Below are 21,375 nucleotides of genomic sequence, written 5' to 3' on the forward strand. Positions count from 1 at the left end.
CTGCAGCACTGGTATCAGAAACGAAACGAATTGCAGTATATAACAAATCCACTTTTGCATTTCTTATTTCTTTCTTATCTGAACTCTCGCTGTAGCTATAACACTATTCTGCACTGTTTACATTTCTTGTTTGCATTACCTAATGCACTCGTCGTGAATAAAATGATTTGCCCGGATACCATGCAAAACAAAGTTTCTCTCTGTATCACGGTGCACGTGACAATGATCCAAGCCAAACAGTTGGTTGTTGAGACATTTTTAGTACTGCTTTGGGAGTGTAGTCAGAAACTTTGCCTTCATGAATGGACCACTGTTCATTCTAGTACATAAAATAACGTGTCTTGTTGCCTTTTTAGAGTCGACAACATGTGGTATTTGTATAACTGTGCTGTTGAGATAAAGAGTTTTCAGGAAGTTAATTTTTTTATGCGACTTCCTTATTCACTGCAAGTGTAGGGGGGTTGTTTTGGCAGCTGTTACTCTGCTCAGCTTTTATTTCTGTTATTGAGAACTTTTGCTTTTTGGGCCATAGAAATCACAACTTCCCTATTTAGAGTATTGAAACGCATTCTTGAAAGCCTCCATTCTTCCATTAATTGAGATTGATAGTGAAGGATTTATGGTAATTGTAGAACCCCTGCTTGCAGTCTGATACCTGTGAATTGCTTTTATTTTAAAATGACTTTCAGTGGGTAGGTCTAATTGCAACCAGTCCCCTCCTTGAGGTATGCATTCTCAATTGTCTTCTGTGTTAGTACTGTATTGGATTGCTGGCAGGGCGTGACCGAGATTAATATTTTAAGTCCAACAGTGCACTTGTGAATGCTTGTGACGAGAATAAAGGTGACAGAAACTACAGAAGTGAATCCAACATGGAGCAATTGTTGCCTTTGATATTCCACTCGCGACTGATTATTTGAAATTATGGCTACTGCTCTTCTATTCTTACAGATAGACAGGTAAGGAGTTCCTGTCGATATATAATGTGTTGTTAGCAGTAATATTTTTGTGAATACATGATGCATATTTCCCCATTAAATTTGATGGGATCGCAGTAGGATTGTTGTTGGCCAAGGACTAATAATTGAACATGTTTTTATGTATACTGTAACTGAGCTCCAAACCAATTTTCTTCTATTTCCCATTCCATTGGCGGGAAGATCCTGAGATGTGTTGAGTTAAGGAAGTTTTAGAATTAAATTGAGGTTATTTATTTAGCTTTAAAGGCATATTCGAGTTCTTTAATTGGGCATAGAAGTCTTTTTCTGTCTGGCAGAATTGAAATAAGAATTGGGAAGTTTATAAATGAAAATGCTAACTTATGCCTAGTTACGTTGTACATACCTGGATGCTGTTTTCATTAATCAAGAGTGTTTTATTGTCATATGTCCCAGATAGAACAATGAAATTCTTACTTGCTGCAGCACAACAGAATGTGTAAACATAGTACACTGTAAGTAATACAATAAACGAGAGAAGGAAAAAGAAGTTCAGTGTGTAAATATACACATACTCAAGTGCACAAACACACACACACGCACGCGCAGTGTGAGACATCTTTTATGCTGTACTTCCCTCAAGTTTTTACAAGGTTATATTCATTGACTGATGCTATGATCTGCCCCCTTGAATGTAAATCAGTTATTGCATTGTTCCACAAGCATTGTTTTGTCTTGTGAGATTGTGCCTGTTCTTAAAGTATATTTATTATTCCTCCTGTTTAAATATAGTTGAAAGAATAATAAGTGTACTTTTTAATTTGCACACAAACATTGCGGGTTTGAAAATGTTCCTTAATTTTATTGCGCTTATTAGTGATTCACTTGTGATGCAACAGAAAATTAGAAAATATGGCAGAGATGCTTTTATTTGATTAAAATGTTAATTTCACTTGTAGCCATTCTTGTACAAACTACATTGTGGTCTTTTATTACAACCAAATGTGGTATGAGGAGACAAATTTTGCCTGCAGCGATATGTGAGAATCTTTTGTGCGAGCTCCTAAATTGAAGTTAGAAATGCTGTTGAGTGAGAATTAGATCCCTTGTCTCTGTTCAGAGAAGCACATGGGCATTCCCCCAAGTGTCTTGCCAAAACACAGTTCTCGCACAGTAATGAAGTCAAAATTATTAAAGTTCACGTTATCAAATGACACTTTAAGAAGCTGGCCCATCTGGTCTAAGCAAGCTTACAAGTCACCAATTCCCTTAGATTTTTCCTGACTCACGCCCCTTATTTATCTCTTGGTTTAGTTTATTGTCATGTGCACCGAGGTACAGTAAAAACCTTTGCATGTTAGCCAGTCAGCGGAAAAACTATACATGATCACAATCGAGCCGTCCAGTGTATAGATACATGATAAAGGGAATAATGTTTCGTGCAAGATAAAGTCCAGTACAGTATAAAGTTCAGTCCAATGAAGTAGATTGTAGCTCAGGACTGCTCTCTAGTTGTTGATAGGATGGTTCAGTTGTCTGACAACAGCTCGGAAGAAACTCCATGAATCTGGAGGTGTGCGTTTTCACACTTCTGTGCCTCTTGATTTGGTGGGAGAGGGGAGAAGAGCGAGTGACTGGGGTGAGACTTGTCCTTGATTATGCTGGTGGCCTTGTTGAGGCAGCGTGGTGTAAATGGAGTCAATGGAGTTGGTTTGTGTGATAGTCTAGGCGGTGACCACAATTCTCTAATTTTGTGTGGCCTTGGATGGAGCTGTTCCCAAACTATGTGGTGGTGCATCCCGATAAAATGCTTTCCATATCCCTGCAACTCGTTTAAATGTCCATTAACTCCTCTTTGATTCTTTCTTTTTCCCATTACTCAACACTACTGGGTAATTTACGGTAACTTACCAGCTTGTCTTTGGGGCCTAGTTACTGCGTGTGAACTCCGCACAAGTAGCATCCAAGGTCAGGATCAAACCCAACTCCCTGGAGGTAATAGGCAGCAGTACTGATTGCCGCACTAACGTACCACATGATACAAAAATTCCAAAGCTTCTCAGCTCTTCACCCCCAGGGGTTTGTATCTCACTCCAAATTGCAAAGGGAAATTGCCTGCATTGACGTGTATTTAACCTATTTATGCATTTGTTCTACTTTCAAATATGGTGCAAATCTTGTTTCATTGCAAGCAATCTAAGTCGATCGTCGTGACATGATAAGTTGTCATGTTTTTTCAGCAAAAAAATCTCACTAAGATTCTATTTGCATATTTTGCATTGTTTGTCATTTACTTTAGAGTAAGATATCATAGTTGAAAGTATTGATGTTTTAGCCTGTATCTTAATCACGTTTTCCAATCCTATTTTGACATGCTGTGTAACTTTCAGAATTTGTTTTTGTTTTTGTTTCCCGGTGTGCCGTATGTAAGAATTAGCTAACTGGATAACATTGCACACTAGGGGCCTTGAAATTGGCTTTCTTTGATAACAGACGCAGCATGCTGTAAAATTGGTTGATGGTCACAGGGTTATTCAGCAGAGCAACAGGCCCTTCAGCCCACCACATATATGATGACCATCATGCCAACCTTTACTAATCCCACTTTACTTTAAGTATCTATCAAGATGTCTCTTCAATGTTGTTACTGTTCCTGTCTTTGCCACCAACTTTGGCAGCTCATTCCAGATACCAACTACTCTGTGCGGTGGGGTAAAATATACTCCAATCCCCTTTAAGCCCCTCGCTAAACACCACGTGACGCAACCAGCGCAGGTTGCCTCGCCAACAGTCTGTCCTTTCTGCTGTTTTTGTTATTTTAAGTATGTGTTAAAATTATGTTTTAGTGTTCCTTGGGTTGTTTTATGTGGGGAGGGGGTTGGGGGGAAACATTTTTTCAATCTTATCTCGACGGAGATGCGTTTTTTCCCCCCGTTTTTTCCCCTCCATATCGTATGTCTGTCCCCACTACGGCTTAACGTCGAGGAGTTGGTGGCCTTTCCGGGAGACCGGCCTGGCGCTTCAACCACGGGCGCAGCATGGACCTTTACATTGCGGAGCTGCGATCCTTTGCCGAGGATTGACTGTGGAGAGCTCCAACCACGGGGCCTGTGAACTTTAACATCGTGAAGCCCACGGTCTCTGGCAAGAAGAGGCCGACTCGGGAGCTCCATGCTGCGGGGAGTTTTTCAACTGTCCTGACGCCGGAGTTTCGATCATCCTGACACGAGGGCTTGGACAGTCGGCAGCGACAACTGCGGATGGTTCAACAGCCCCGACTGCGAGTGAATAAAGAGGAAGATGGTTGAGCTTTATTGCCTTCTATCACAGTGAGGAATGTGGAATCCGCTGTGGTGGATGTTTATGTTAAACTTTATTTTATGTGGCTGTGTGTCTTGTTGCTTTTTACCTCGTATGGCTGAATGGTAACTCAAATTTCACTACCTTAATTGGTACATGTGACAATAAATTGATCTTGAAATCTTGAAATTTTGGACGCGGGCATCTACACCATCTATACCTCTCATAATTTTATGTACTTTGGTCAAGTCACCTCTCAATATCCTTTGCTCCAGAATATAAACTAGCCTATCCAATCTAATTTCTGATAATTTAAATCTTCCAATCCAGGCAACATCATCGTGAATCTTTTCTACATCCTTTCTAGCTTGATCACATCTTTCCTGCAATGTAACAAACAGAAATAACGCCATACTTTTAAGTTTAGCCTAATCAATGTTTTGTACAGCTGTAGCATGAAGTCACAATTCTTGTACTCCATACTTTGAAGGCAAGCATGTAATTTGCCTTCTTCACCACTGTATATACCAGCTTTCAGGGAAATGTGAACAAGGAGTTCGGCTCTAATGCGTGTTTCCAGGATGAGAATTAGATATAACGTGATTGATGAATTGGTGAACACTGTATTAACCTGGCCAAATTGGCTGTAGCGATTTGTTCAGGAACTAGAGAACCACTTAAGTTACTTTAGAAATTGATGAACAAAAATAAAGCGATCTTGGGGAAAAAGACGTTCGAAGTAACTTTCTTGCAGTAATCAGACATCATGCTTAAAAATATAGCTGTTACTTTAACTGCAAGTGGGCATTGAAATTGACAAGCAATAACTTATTATGATACCTGTGCAAAGGTGCTCTAAACAGTGTGACATGCATCCTTTACTATTTTTAGCTTGCATTCACAAGTTTGCACCTATTACAAAGACTTATTTTTGAAAATCCTTGGTTATTGTGAGTCTGAAACTTTTTCTCTTTCTCCCCAACCCCCCAAAAACACTCCTTTTCCACTTTATAACAAGGTTTTCTCCTGTGACAGTTTTCATAGGAACACAACTATCACATTATAGCAAAACTAACTACAACCATGGCAATAAATGTAACAAAGATAAATTATAGATAACAGAATAAAGAAGCCAGATTTGTGCTTTTGAATAAATTCATTGGGTCAATAGTATAATTCAGCAATATATTTTGAATTTATTTAGTGTTCCCTTATTAACATAATATGGCAATTGAAAAAAATACACTCTGGCAGAAGAGTGAAATCATTTGCCAATGATTTGTTTTTCCCCCCCATGATAATCGGCAACTTTAAATAATTTCATCTGCTAATCGTCATCAAATAGTATTCAGAAAAATTTCTAACAAAACACAGGAAATTTCTCTGAGTCACAATATTTAATGCAAGTAAAATTGAGTATAACCCAGTATCTTCCTATTTTCTGGTGAAATGGTAACTTCTAAAATAAACAGGTGAAAGTTGGTGCAACTTAAGCAAAAGAAGACCTAAACTTTTAAAAAGGGAAGTGATTTGTAATGAATTGAAGCATCCTATATATTGCAATTTATATCATTTTTCTGACCACTAAATGATCAATGAAGCATACACAAATACACGCATTGATTATTTTGTTGTAAATTCTCCTGTCGTTTCTGATTGTGAATCTTTTCTCAAATTTGTACTGACTAGAAAATAGGGATAGTTGATAGAATCAAACTGGACAGACCCATAATCTGAATAATCTAAAATGGCCAATGCCAGCAGTATTAGTTTGAATTTAAGCAATTGTGATCTTTCATCATACTGTGTGATTCATAAATATTTATTTTTGATTAATTTAATCATCTTTGGTAATTGGAAATCATAAAACAATATGCTGGAAATATTCACCAGATCAGGCAGCCTCCATGGAGAAATGTTTCAGAGTCATTGACCTGCTAACTCTGTTTCTCTGTGGTTGCTGCTTGACCTGTTGATTATTTCCAGCACTTTATCTTACAAGTCTTCACTATGTTAATGTTAGAATGTTAATCTGACTTCTCTCTGGGGTGGACATGTGTCGGGTTATGGGGAGAAGGCAGGAGAATAAGGTTTAGAGGGAGAGATAGATCAGCCATTATTGAATGGCGCGGTAGACTTGATGGGCCGAATGGCTTAATTCTGGTCCTATCATTTATGATGTTATGAACTGCTGTACATTTTTATGACTTTGATTTCTAAATGTTTGCATCAGCAGCTTGCTTGAATTTATTGCATTGTGAATCCTGGGCAATAGCTTTTTGAATAGATATGCCACTGTTTATAAGCAGCAGGTGCACCTTATTTAATATACAGAACTTCAGATAAATTGCTGTAATGAAAAAAATGATTTTGTAATCCTCTCTGGAGTACTAATGTTCATTTGCTAGCCATCTATTTAAAATTGGATGAATTCCAGATAATAGCTTTCTGCTTCTACTTTTCAGGAATTTGTTTCCTAAGAAACTAAAAGATTCCATCCCATTAGAACAGAATACTCCAGGCTGGAAATTGTTTGGGAAGATGCCAGCCAAGGAAAGCACTCTCAAAGATTCCGAGAGAATTCAGCAGGTATTGGTGATACTTATAATCATAGTGTTTTCCCTGTTTTAAAAATAAATTGGATGAAGCGAAACAGACATAAAACTGAAAAAAAATCTTTTAAAAAGCAATTGCATTGAAACATATGTTGACCTGTTATTGGTGATAATTGTTTGTCATTTTTAATGATGTAAAGTTTTTCAGGATATTTTATATTTGAGTAAATGTCAACAACTGAGTGTGGCACTCTATTTCTACTCTGAAATATGATTAAAGGTGACATTTATTATTTTAAAGTACTTCATGAAGGGTTTTATTTTGTGAGTTCTGTTAAAGGCTATATAGTTAATGTCTGTAGTTGAAACTAATTGTTATTTCAATGTTTATTACAGTTTTTAAAACTTCAGTGAAGGACACTTGGGCTAAAGAGTAGTTGGACAAAGCCAAATCTATGCAGCCCTACTAATTTTTGGCAAGATTTTTCCCAGATAAATCCAAATCACATCATTGTGAATGGTGTAGTTTTTTAAATCCATTCACGTAGATTTGTACTCTAAATACATTTTTTTGTATTGAAGCGTCCATATTAAACTCAGTAACTAAGTGCTGAAATGCTTGAGCCTGAGGCATTCCGGTATGGAAGACGATAAAATGCTTGCATTCTCTTAGTATCACTGATACAGTTGGTAGCTTGACAAGAAAATTAATATGACACTGTGCTGGAGTAACTCAACGGGCAAGGCAGCATCTCTGGAGGTCATGGGTTGGTGATATTTTCGGTCAGGACCATTCTTCAGACTGGTTGTAGTAGGGGAGAGAAAGTTGGAAAAGAGGTGGGGAGGAGTCAAAGCCCGGCAAGTGATTAGTGGGTACAGGAGAGGAGGGTTTGCTTGGCAGATGGATGGGTAAAAGCTAATGATGTAACGGGTATGGACGGAGACAATGCGACAAAAGGATGGACATAAGGAGAAAAGAGTGAAATGTAAAACAAGAGGAAGTGATAAATGTGGATGGGGATGGAGGTGGTGGGATAGCAGGAGAAATGGGTGCACAGTGGGGTGAGAGTGGGCACAGGAAAGGAGGGAGGAGTGTTACCTAAAATTGGAGAATTCAATGTTCATATAATTGGGTTGTAAGGTACTCGAGCAGAATATGAGGTGCTGTTCCTCCAGTTCATTAATAGTCTCACTGGTAATGGAGGAGACCCAAAATGGCAAGGTCAGTATGGGAAGGGGAAGCAACCGGAAAATACAGCAGTCCTTGGCGAGCAATGCTAACCATGTTGAAGTTTTTCTTATGATCTGTGAATTCTGTAGCGGCTAATTTCTGTAATCGGAATGCCAAATTGTAGGAATTGCTTGTGGTTTGTCTACATTATCTAATACTTTCAGAATCTTGAATGCTCCACTCACACCCCTCCCAACCATATCTTTATATTCAATTTGTTTAGGAAAGAACTGCAGATGCTGGTTTAAATCAAAGGTAGACACAATGCTGGAGTAACTCAGCGGGACTGGCAGCATCTCTGAAGAGAAGGAATGGGTGACTTTTCGGGTCGAGACTCTTCAGACTGATGTCGGGGAGTGGGTGGGACAGATGTAGTTGGAGACAGAAAGACTGGTGGGAGAATTGGGATGGGAGAGGGGATGGAGAGAGAAGGAAAGCAAGGGCTATTTGAAGATAGAGAAGTCAATGTTCATACCGCTGGGGTGTAAACTACTCAAGCAAAATATGAGGTGCTGTTCCTCCAATTTGCGCTGGGTCTCACTCTGACAATGGAGGAGGCCCAGGTCAGATTGGGAATGGGAAGGGGAGTTAAAGTGCTGACCAACCGGGAGATCAGGTAGGTTACGGCGGACTGAGCGGAGGTGTTCAGCAAAACGATCGCCGAGCCTGTGCTTGGTCTCGACGATGTACAGAAGTTGACACCTTGAACAGCGGATACAGGAGATGAGGTTGGAGGAGATGCAAGTGAACCTCTGCCTCACCTGAAAAGACTATCGGGGTCCTTGAACGGAGTCGAGGGGGAAGTTAAAGGGACAGGTGTTGCATCTCCTGCGGTTGCAGGGGAAAGTATCTGGGGAGGGGGTGGTTTGGGTGGGAAGGAACGAGTTGACCAGGGAGTTGCGGAGGGAACGGTCTCTGCGGAAAGCAGAAAGGGGTGGAGATGGGAAGATGTGGCCAATAGTGGGATCCCGTTTGAGGTGGCGAAAGTGTTGGAGGATTATATGCTGTTGTTCAATTTGATTTGTTTTCTCGCTTAACATAACCCAAACAATCTTTTCGTAATTGCTCAATTCAGCATCCATACCACAATTACTTTTTCATTTTACATTCAGAAATCCAACACTGCTTTCTATGTGTGACAGTAATAATTATAAAATTACAACATCTACTCAATTTTGAGCCAATAATAGCACATCAGATTATTCCCAAATGTTGATGTGCTTCACCTCTTACTGCTGATTGATATTGTGGAAGATTTGATTTATTGTCAGTGTCCCCACATTTATTTCATGTTCCCTATACCATTATTTTGTGCACAGGAAATGAAAATGCTGCGATCCTAATAAGAAATACTTCCTTCCTGGATTTTGTGGCCTGAAGTGCAACACAACACAACTCTGGATGCTTTCAAGAGAGAGCTGGATAGAGCTCTTAATGATAGCGGAGTCGGGGGGGTAGGGGGAGAAAGCAGGAACGGGGTACTGATTGCGAATGATCAGCCATGATCACATTGAATGGCTGGCTCGAAGGGCCGAATGGCCTTCTCCTGCATCTATTGTCTATAATTAATTTCTCTACGGTGAATATCATCTGCCCCTTGTTTGTAGAATTTCCAACTATCAAAAATCCTCCTACTTTTCACCTTTGTACTTTACTCTTCAAACGCTTCAGGCGGGGCTGACTATGATTGTTTATTATAGGCTGTTATATATCATTTTGGGAGAGTTTCAGTTTTAGGCAGCAAAATCTCTAATTCTGAAAATAAAATAATTATTCTAAAGGAGTCAGTTTTAAACAAAAGCATATACTAAATATGTCAGGCTTGGAAGATTCAAGTGACTTTTCCAGCAATGGTTCCCAAAACATTCCATTGCTTTTTTGTAATATCATGGGTTTGTTTTAAATTAACTTGAGATTGCTCATCAGTTATATGATGACTAAAAGGTGTCCTATTGGAATTTGGTTTCCATTCAATACTTTCCATGATACATCAGCTTTGTGATCTGAATCGCAATTCCATTAAAAGTAGCATAAATGGTTGAAATGCTCAATGAAAGGACAATATAGGTAATATTAGATGGTACATACAACTTTCCACAATAGACGTTATAGATTTTATCGGTGAAAGTATACTCCACACTGCAGGAGAACCAGAGGTAGGAAGGAGGAAGGGAAAGTGTGTTAGTTGGAGTTGTCTCAATTTCCATTCTTTAAAAAAAAATGTTGATTAGAGATTGTAAAAGTGACGTATTCTAAAAACAGCTAAACTGTATTCCCTGGAGTAGAGTGAAATTGCTGTGAAGTATTATTTTCATTTGATATGAGCAAAAATTGATTTCATTTCATTTCAAATTTATTTGATATGAGCAAACATTCCCACATTTGTATACTATGTCATGCCTTGGTCATAAATGTCTGTGATTGATATATAATCAAGTAATTTGGCATGATTTTTTAAATGTTTCCACCTCTGCACATGTTTAGGAAAGCCAGTGCACTTCATTTTTGTGACTAATTTTCAGATGTAGAACTGGGCACTTGGAAGTTTTTCTCCTGGGACTGTAATCTTTTCTGCTTGGACTCTATTGTGAGCATCAGTTTTTTAAAAAGTGCTTAAAATAAGGAGCATGCTACATCAGAGCAAGGAGCCAATGTGGGAGTGTGTAATTTGCTTTATCTGCTGAGTTGCTTTTTTCCCCCGCGGATGCAGATAAAGGGGCAACGGAATGCATCCAGATTGACGACAGTTTGCGGGATGACTGGAATGGAGGCAATAGCTGCAAAGGGCCTTAGTTCCAGCTGCAGTGAGACTGTAAAATGGTGCCTCATGCATATCGACTCAGTGGGCAGTTCTGCATATTCTGTACTAACTGAGGTTTTGTGCTTATGTATGGTGATAGTCTTGCTGATCTACGCAAAAAAGTATTTCACTGTACCTTGATACTCGTGATGAAGAAACCATTGAATTTTCAACTCGCACCCTTTTGAAATGGGAGTTGCTTGTAGGAGTCTGCCATTCCTCTTGAAAATAAGAAGGAAGTCTCAGCATTCTGAATAATGAGTCTGTTTTAAAAATAAGTGGAGCTTGAGTAAGTACTAGAAAGTAAGGCAAGAAAATCTCCTTTTAAAGTTCTGTTTATGAAAATGTTTCAATAATCTTCTACAAAGGACATCTATTAACTTTTATTTCCTACAGTGGAGCTTGTTACATGCGTTTGTTTAAATGTTTAAAAGCACTTAATTGTTCAAATTTAATTTGTTCATCATGCTGCTCCACTGTATTTTGGTACACTGAAAACAAATGTGCTATACATTTGGACATATTCAACTTTTGCTTCGTCATCTATTTGATCTTTCTGCTGTTCAGAAGCACATCTTGGAGTCCTTCCTATCACAGCAGAACTTCAGCATGACATTTTAGTTTCCACACATGCTCTGTAGAAATCATGCCAAATCCAGCCTTAAATAATTGTTTGAACCACCCAATCTCTTGCCCAGTCCATCAAATAGAGGCTTTTGTCAAAGAGTCCTTAACAGTTCATTGATTAATTTATGTTGAAAACATTTTTAGACTTCCATTCAAAATGTAATGGACTTTACCGTCATATTTTTATAAAATATCATGTAAGAATACCTAAAGTGGATATCTAGTCAACAACATTGGAGAGGATTGCACTGTAGGTGATGGGCGAGACATTAAATTTTCCAAAAAAGAATGTGAACAAATAAATTGGTATGTAGATCCATTGTGGTTAAGTCTCTAGACTTAATACAGGTAGTTCTGCTCTAATGCACATTTTCATAACACAATTCCATAACATAGCCTACGCAAGGCAAATAGTGTTCCGTAACTTATCGCTGAGTTATAATGGGATATTGATCTGGAATGAGAACCACTGAATGGTTACTTTGGCAATTGTCAAGCAGGGAAAAAGCAGTCTTCGATTTAAACAGTAAAGGGGGCAAAAAAACCTGTTTATAACCTAACCTCCCAACAGTTCTCTGGCCACTGGCACTGTTCCAACCAGTTTCAAGCACGCGGTGGTCCAGCCCCTACTGAAAAAACCTAGCCTAGACCCCACCTTGCCTAGCAACTACAGACCCATTTCCAAACTGCCATTCCTGTCAAAAGTCCTTGAAAAGGCAATTCTAAACCAATTAGTGCCCTACCTGCACCAATACACCTTCCTGGAAAGTTTCCAGTCAGGTTTCAGAGCCCACCACAGCACAGAGTCTGCCTTGTTGAAGGTACACAACGACCTGCTTCTCGCCATCGACACCGGCGACTGTGCAATCCTGCTCCTTCTCGACCTCAGCGCAGCGTTCGATACAGTGGACCACACCATCCTTATTGACCGTCTCCGGTACGCGGTTGGCATTGATGGCACTGCCCTGAGCTGGTTCGCTTCATACCTCAAAGATAGGAGTTTCGCCATCAACATAGGCAGTTATTCCTCTGCTCCAGCTAGCCTCTCCTGCGGAGTTCCACAAGGCTCCATCCTAGGCCCCATTCTCTTCTCTCTATACATGCTCCCCCTTGGCCAAATCATTCAAAGGCACGGCATTTCTTTCCACTGCAATGCCGATGACACTCAGCTTTACCTCCCCCTGAAACCCAACAACCAGTCAAATTTAAACAGCCTCTTACACTGCCTTGAGGACATAAAATGTTGGATGGCACAGAACTTCCTCCAATTAAATGAGAGCAAGTCTGAGGTCATCCTATTCGGCCCCCCCGACTCCATCAAATCGATAACAGGCAGTCTTGGAAGTCTATCCTGCCTAGTCAAACTGCATGTCAAAAACCTCGGCATGATATTTGACTGCATTAAAATTTGATAAGCAAGTCAACGCTGTGGTAAAAGCCAGCTTCTTCCAACTTCAAACCATAGCTAAAATCAAACCTTTCCTCCAATTCGACGACACAGAAAAAATCATTCACGCTTTCATTTCCTCCCGCCTAGACTACTGCAACTCCCTATACACTGGGATCAGCCAATCTTCCCTGTCTCGCCTGCAACTGGTTCAAAACGCCGCAGCGAGACTCCTGACGGGTACCCGTAAAAGGTACCACATCACCCCGATTCTGGCCTCTCTCCACTGGCTCCCTGTACGGTACAGAATCAACTTCAAGCTCCTCCTATTCACGTATAAAGCCCTAAATGGACATTCCCCCCCCTACATCAAAAATCTTCTAACCCCCCTCTCTAACTCCAGGTCCCTCAGGTCGGCCGACTTGGGGCTACTCACTATCCCGCGGTCTAGGCTTAAGCTCAGGGGTGACCGCGCTTTTGCGGTTGCAGCTCCTAGACTGTGGAACATCATCCCTCTCCCCATCAGAACTGCCCCCTCCATCGACTCCTTTAAGTCCAGGCTCAAAACCTATTTCTACTCCCTAGCGTTTGAGGCTCATTGAGGAGGCGCTGTGAACTGTTTGCGTGTTACTGTATGTTTCTTTTTTTTTTCCTTAGTACCTAATCAGATGTACAGCACTTTGGTCAACGTGGGTTGTTTTTAAATGTGCTATACAAATAAAATTGACTTGACTTGACAGTAATCGGACACCATTATTTCCTAAGAGCATAACTGCCCTTCAATTGTGTATGATCATTGAAATTGACAAGCAATGCCTTCTATTGACATTAGTGCAAGAATATTATAAGCAATGTAACTTGCAGCCTTCAGTACTTTCGCCTGCAGCAATGAAAATAGACTTATTGCGATTGAAATTCTATCTTTTGAAAATCCTAGTGGTGGGGCGGGGGTTGTCAGGGGAGCCGGCTTTGTTACTGTGAATCTGAAACTATAGTCCTTAACCCCCCCTTTCCCCATTAACAAAATTTTCTGTAATGAGGTTTCTTTGGAAAGCAACTATCGTGTTACAGCAGAACTGCCTCTAATATTAAATAACATTTTTGATTCTTGGAATGATATGAACTATTTTGTTTGTCTCGTGCATTTAATTTAAAATCTATATTCAATTCTGATGTTGTGTGTCTTCTATTGAAGATTGAACAGAAGCCTAATGAGTTTGAGGGTCATTTTAATAGCCTAATCTCAGAAAGGATATAAAAGCAGGTTCACAACTAGATTACTGCTTGCATTTAAGGGTATAATAGGGTAAAACAGAAAAACCTTTAAACATATTGGCTGAGTGATGCTATAAAAAAAGCTTAGGGTTGTCAATGGGTTGATTTAAAATGGGTACTGCTTTAATGTATGTGTATTGCAATAAAATGACCCTCGTGTCATGAAATAATTTTTAATCATATGACAAGATAGCAAACCTTTTGGTCCGATGGTAGGGGTAGAAACAGGAAAGAAAATTAAAAGCAGAAGTTTTGGGAAGGCATTCCACAGTTGAGAATCATCAGTCCACCATTGTTGGAGGAAGTGCACAAAGCTATGTTTAGAGGAGTGTTGAAATTTAAAATGCTGGAGGGCTGAAATGGTGGGAGTTGGTACATACCATCAGGAATGCATGGGAATAATCAAATCAAGAACTATTAAAATCGGATCACAGATGTTAAGTTATTGTAAAATCGGGCAATGTAATCGAGGTCTTAGTGATGCAGATATATGATTCTAATTGAATGGATAAAATATTGGGGGATAAACTTTCGGTGAAGGGGTCACTAATCTTAGAAGTGATTTTTGATGTAATTATTTCATTTCAGAAATGGATGTCAAAGTAGTTCAAGTAAAATGTAAGAAGTAATTCTAATTAAATATCAAAGCAGTAGACCAAGCAATTTCTTATTTAGATTTTTATATCCCTGTTACATTCATAACACTTTTTTAGAAATTGCTTTGAGATGGAGCTCTTGCTAAAAGGTACTTATGTTTGGTATAGAACTCAAATGAAATATTTGCCGTGAAAAAACATTTTTTCGCAACCCACCGATTAAACTCGCTTGAGTTTATCACCCCTTATAGTTGGCAGTAATCATTGGTATTAACCTCGTGTCATTATATTAACATTTGGAGACCCAACTAATGATTTAAGCATTGCCTGTACCAACCTGTATAAAAACTGATCATGCTTCTATATTTTACTTTATTCTGTAAAAAGTTTGGGAGACTAGAATTTTTTTTATAGTTTATCATTCCAAAATGATTATTTAATCTGATTATTTAGCTGTTTCATCCTTTAAGAGTGGGGATTTTAGCTTCATCCTTTGCTGTGCTGCAGTCCAACTTGAGTAATTGTTTATAAACCTAGGAGGCCATGACTAATTTAATTTGAAACTCGGCCCCTGCCCATCCTTGTCAGTGATTTGCTGCTAAGGCATAATAGGGGAGTCTGAGAAAATGATTGGATGTTTCTACTCTGCAGATGATTAATATGGCTGCAGCCCTTTTCTTTACTGACGGTGGTTAGCTGCAGACCTCAGTGATATTCTGTATGCTGTAGTAAGGACTTGAGGAGAGAGAGAAGGTCATAACAAATGAATTTAGCAAGTGCTGTAGTATCGTTGAGGCAGCAGCGTGAGCTTTAAGATATGAAGGCTTTTCATTCTTGTTCTCGGTTGGATTGTTATAAGGGCAGCTTTCATGGTAAGAACACACCTTACAGCTGTGAGATTAAAATGCCTATTTGTTCATCTTATGCAGATTTGCATTAAGTATATATTTCTAATATGTTTGATACCTCAGTATATTTTATTGATGCAGTCTTTCCTTTGTTCTGCTTGGCACACAATGTGAAGATGAATCATGCTGTAACTAGTATTCTGTTTTCAGTCTTAATTTCTGTAGAATCTGTACCCTGATTTGCTCTTTAGGCTTCTAAAAGGAAAGGAGTCTTTATATTGCTTAAAGAAACTGGTCAAATGCTTGGAAGTTGTTAAGCTGAAAGATCATGATCAAATTTTGCAGAGAATGCAGTTCTGCATTTAATTCCAAATGTTCTCAGCAGGGTACTGTGCATTTTCTTTGTATTGAAAGCTTCACATTACTCGAGTAGATATGTTGCTTCATCATCTTACTTTGCATCATATTTTCAACTTTGAAAAAAACACAATTTCCACATTGCTAAAAACAATTTTGAAAAAATATAAATCTTTCCAGAATTTTTATTCCCATGCTTCAGTGAGCAAAATAAATTTGCTGTCTAGAGGAGAAATCTGGTCGGTTTAATCGTCATGTTGTCTGCTGGGGGTTATTTAGGAGTTTTAAAATTACATGAACATAGCAGCCATTAACAAAAAAACAGTTTTCAGAATATTTGTTCTGAAATACATGGCAACAGTAATCAGTTGGAAATGAAAAGGACAGCTTTGCAAACAGACAAGCTGTCTGTTCTCGTATACATGAGCTGAATGTTAGACAGTGGGGTATGTTAATTGGCTTTGATCAAACCAGAAATCTTCAACTTAAGTTATTTCACACCATTGTAATAGAGATGAAAGAGCTTCCAGACCAATCTCATTTGTGACGTGGCACATCAAGCATCGTCATATTCATATTTATCTATCTATCATTAATTGTATTTCTGTACTGAAGAGAGTTGATATTCACAACCCTAATTCTGGGTTCTCTGTTTTTGGAGCTTTTTGATCAGCTATATGAATTACTTTCAACCAACAAAGATGTTGGAACAAGGATGTTTTGTCAGCTACATTGTAAATGGAACCTTTTGTCAGACTCAAACTATCGAAATAAACAGTATCACTAGCTATTGAAATTGTATTGAATTACCTGCTGTTATCTTTGACAAGAGATAAAAACTTGATGCACTTTGGGTTTGGGAGATTCCACTAAAAGGATCTCCAACAGCATGTATGTTTCGCTTGATGAATAAAGACTTTCATATCAACTCGCTTCAGCCTCCAAGTCGCGTAGTTCACAAATGTCAGTCTGAAGAAGGGTCCTGATCCAAAATATCCCCTGTCCTTTTTCTCCAGGGATGTTGCCTGGCCCACTAAGTTACTCCTGCAATTTGAGTCTATCTTTGTTCACAAATCACAACATTGACATTGTTTAGAGAGACACAAGGAACCTCAGATGCTGGTTTACAAAAAAAAAAGACATTGCTGGAGTGACTCAGTGGGTCAGGTAGCATCTTTAGAAAACATGGATAGGTGAAATTTTGGATCAGGGATCCACTTCCGAGTGATTATGTAGAAGGTGGAGGGGTGGGGCGCGGTGGAGAGAACAAAGCTTGGCAGATGATGGGTCAATACAGGTGAAGGAGGTTTTTGTTAGGCAAATCATTGAATAAAGGCCAGACATGAAAAGACAAAGACTGAGATAAGGATAGACGAGTGAGAATTTTGAAGCCAGAGGAAGGAATATCAGTGTGAGGTGACAGGGATAGGGGTAAAATAGGTGCAAATCCAGATGGGGCACAGGAAGGGGGGAGGGGGGAGGGGGGGAGGGTTTGTACGTTAGTTGCGTAAAATTGGAAAATCCAATGTTTATATTATTAGGTTATAAGCTACGCATGCGGAATATGAGGTGTTCCTCCAGTTTGCGTTTGACCTCACTCTGGCAATTGAGGATGTCCGGGACGGAGGTCAGAGAAGAGAATCAAAAATGGTTAGCAACCAAGGAGATTCAGCAGGCATTGGTGCACTGAGCACTTGTGTTTGGTGAAACGGTCACCTCGTTTACGCTTGGTCTTGCCGATGTAAAGGAGGCCACATAAGGAACACCGAATGCAGTAGATGAGGTTAAAGGAATTACATATAAATCTTTGTCTTGCCAAGAAGGACCTTATGGGTTCCTGGATGATCTGAGGGTGGAGGTAAAGGGATATTGTTTACGTCAACATGGAGTGATATTATGAGTGACAAAGTAAAGGGAGATGAATAAAAAAGACAGTTTATGCATTAAATATAGTTGGGAACCACAAATGGTAGAATGGAATCTAGAATATAGAACAGTACAACATAGTGCCAGGCCCTTCTGCCCACTTTGTCTGTGGTGAACATGATGCCAAGTTAAACTAATCTCCTGCCGGCACGTGATCGATATCCCTCCATTTCTCAGAAGGCAGTGGAGGCCAATTCTCAATGTATTCAAGAGAGAGCTAGATAGAGCTCTTAAGGATAGCGGAGTCAGGGGTATGGGGAGAAGGCAGGAACGGGGTACTGATTGAGAATGATCAGCCATGATCACATTGAATGGCGGTGCTGGCTCAAAGGGCCAAATGGCCTCCTCCTGCACATATTGTCTATTGTCTATATCCATGTTTATCTAAAAGCCTCAAATACCAACTATGGTATATGCCTCCACCACCATCTCTAGAAGGGCATTCCAGTTACCCACCACTCTGGAGGGGTGCGGAGGGGGTGGAATTCCCTTCACCCCTCCTTTAACGTTTAGCCCTCTCACCTTTAAACTATGCCCTCTGGTCCTTGAGTTGACTGAAGTAGATGTCACATGCAGTTCTATCTGGCAGATGACTGAGTGCATTGTTTAATTATTTGCAATTATCAGTACATATTTATAACTGTTAAGTAATAAGAAAGTACTAAAAATAAACAGCTAAAGGGAATATTGATTGTTATTTGATTTATTACACGGGATAAAACTGATCTGACGTAAATATTAGCTCGATTTAACATTTTAAACAAATTTGATTAAATACATTGTTATTTGATTGGCATGTTGCTATTAGTGCTGTCTCCATTCTAATTGCCCACTAATTAAATATGAACAAAATATCTTGATTAGTACAGATATATATTTGGGAGATTAAATCTGCCTACTACACTGCTCTTGGTTTATAGAATGGGCATTAGATTGAACTTTTATGTTTGCTTTCAAGAACATTCTGTAGATTCTCTATGCAGTTTTACAGGTGCATTGGCAGATGCACACAGCTGCAGCCATTAAGATTGCATAATGGCTGAGTATGTAAAGGTTGTGTGATGAGGTTAATGGTGCAGAAGGTCCTGGATTTCTGTGTTTGGTAATTTGTATGCAATGAACAGCTCATAATTGGCTTCAGTGCCCGAGTTAAGAGTGGTGGATTATTCCATCGGTACAAGGGATAATTGTGGGCATTTGAACTAATTTGATTGGGAACAATTTTTCTTTAATTCTGTGTTATCAGAATATGTATTCCCAAATTAAGCAGGCATATGAATTTTCCGCTTTTCCGTGTTTTAAAAATCAATTTTCTGCACTTTTTGCATGATTTCTGTTTTTCATTTTGCCAAAATCGCATTTACTAACGGAGAAATCGGATTGGGAAAAAAAAGAAAAGAAACTATATATAGACTTGTAATGAGCATTAGGGTTTCGCAAGGGGTTCCACGAGAAATCCCCCGCACCCTGGAAGTCTCCCCAAAAATGTGCAAGGCAGCCAATCGCAACCTCATCGGGACTCCCACAGTCGATCGGTGGGTTGAATTTACAACCTGCGGCCGGGGCTCTGGAACTCCAGCCCAGCTGGAGCCAGCAAATCTATCCGCATAGCCGACCTCCTTGGCCGGCTGGATAAACCAGCAAAGATCTGGAACCAAGAGTGCCAAAAAAATCTGGTGGAACTGTAATGGGTAAATATTAAATTTAAGTGCAAGATTATATAACTAAATTAAGAAAGAAGGGGTTACAATATAAAACACAGCAGAAAAGCCAATTACCCTTTTGGGCTGATTATCAATTAATGTGCGAATTTACTTTAATGTCATGAGTATACAGTGACGTTTTCACATTTTTTTGTAATGTCTGTTTTTACTTTGAAATATACTAAATGAGGCTTGAAACGGGTTATTTTGTGTGTAATTTTTCCAATTTTCTGACCCCCTCTTTTTTTTTTTACCTCGCTCACATGCCTGATTAAAGTACTCCTATGCATTCTTTTGGTTTGGCATTGTCCTCTTAAGTGCAAATGTGATAACTGATCAGAATGCTGACAATATAGCACCATTCAAAGAATTTGTGTATTACTTGTAAGTTTGTAAGCTATTTTTGTGTTAAACTTTAGCCTGCAGCCACATTTAAAACAAAACCTTGCTAAAGTACAAGATTTCATGCTATTTCAGTTAAACATGTATCAATAAACATTAAGATAAATCTTAAGATGTAAATTTTAGGCTATTCTCAGAAAGATGAATAATCCATTCCTTGCCACCTAAAGTTACCAACGTAATCCAAATTGTCATTTTCCGAGTAAAATAAATTTGTGCACAAACAGAGCACCCTACATCACGGGACCTTTGGCCTGTGGCATCTGTGCCAAACATGATGCCAAATTAAACTAATCCCTTCTACTTGTGTGTGATCCAAACCCCTCCATATTCATGTGCCTATCTAGAAGATTTTTAAATGCTGCTATAGTATTGCCTTTTACCACCACCCCTTGGATTATGTTCCAGACATATCCTACACTCTGTAATAAAAAATAACTTTTCCTGCATATCTCTTAACCATTCCCCTTGCATCTCCTTTTATTTTCCCCTCTCACCTTGAAGCTATGACCTCTAGTATTTGACACTTCCACTCTGGGGGTTGGGGGGGGAGGGAGGAGAGGAGAGAGAAAGTTCTGACTCTCGATCTATGCTTTTGATAATTTTGCACCAGGTCTCCCTGTTTTGCACCAGGTCCCTGTTTCTAAAAAAAACAATCCGAGTTTGTCTTAGCTCTCTTTGTAGCTAATACCTCTAATCCAGGCAGTATCCTGGAAACCCCTTTTCCACCCTCTCCAAATGTTCTACATCCTTCCTGTAATGAGGCAACCAGAGCTGCACACAATATTCCCAATGCAGCCAAACTAAATTTTTTGGCTCTGAAAACTCAATGCACTGACTGATGAAGGCAAGCATATCATATGCCCTCGTTACCACTCGATCTACCTATGTTGCTACTTTCAGGGCACTTTGAATGTTGACCTCAAGATCACTTTGTACTGTGCTGTTATGGGTCGTGCCATTAACTGTATACTCTTCTTGCATTTAGACAGATATGGATGGGAGGGTGAAAGGAGCTATGAGCAAATGCAGGCAATTGGGACTCACTTCATATGCCAACTTGGTCGACATGGACAAGTTGGCTGAAGGGTCTGTTTCCGTGATAAATATGACTCTATTTGAGTTCCCAAAGTGCAACACCTTGTGTTTGCCCAGATTAAACTCCACGTGCCAACATATCACAAATAACTGAGATTCCAGCACTGATTCTTGAGAATGCCACTGGTCAGAGACCTTTAAGGGCCTGTCCCACTTGGGCGATTTTTTTTTTATTAGACGACTGCCGGCGACTGTCATAGTCGTAGCAAGTCGCCAAAAAAACGGCGACTGGACACCCCTCCCTCCCCCCCCCCCACGACAATGTCTACGACAAGTTACAACAACCTACCACCTAGTCGATGGCAAGCTATCGACAACAGGCGACCCAATCA

At 39.5% G+C, this 21,375-nt stretch overlaps 1 protein-coding gene across 2 annotated transcripts in view; it reads left to right on the plus strand.

Annotated features, from left to right (window-relative positions):
• The window catches only part of LOC144596308 (TBC1 domain family member 14-like), a 75,881-nt gene that overhangs the window by 18,391 nt on the left and 36,115 nt on the right, over positions 1 to 21,375 (plus strand). The window contains exon 3 of one of the 2 annotated variants that reach the window (XM_078404557.1): positions 6,704 to 6,827. In XM_078404557.1, the coding sequence (XP_078260683.1) occupies positions 6,704 to 6,827 (124 nt within the window). Of the gene's footprint in view, positions 1 to 6,703; positions 6,828 to 15,397; positions 15,582 to 21,375 lie in introns of those variants that run through there. The other variant, XM_078404563.1, reaches the window with a different exon arrangement.

Source organism: Rhinoraja longicauda, chromosome 1 (genome assembly GCF_053455715.1).
Source record: "Rhinoraja longicauda isolate Sanriku21f chromosome 1, sRhiLon1.1, whole genome shotgun sequence".
Classification (NCBI taxonomy): Eukaryota; Metazoa; Chordata; class Chondrichthyes; order Rajiformes; family Arhynchobatidae; genus Rhinoraja; species Rhinoraja longicauda.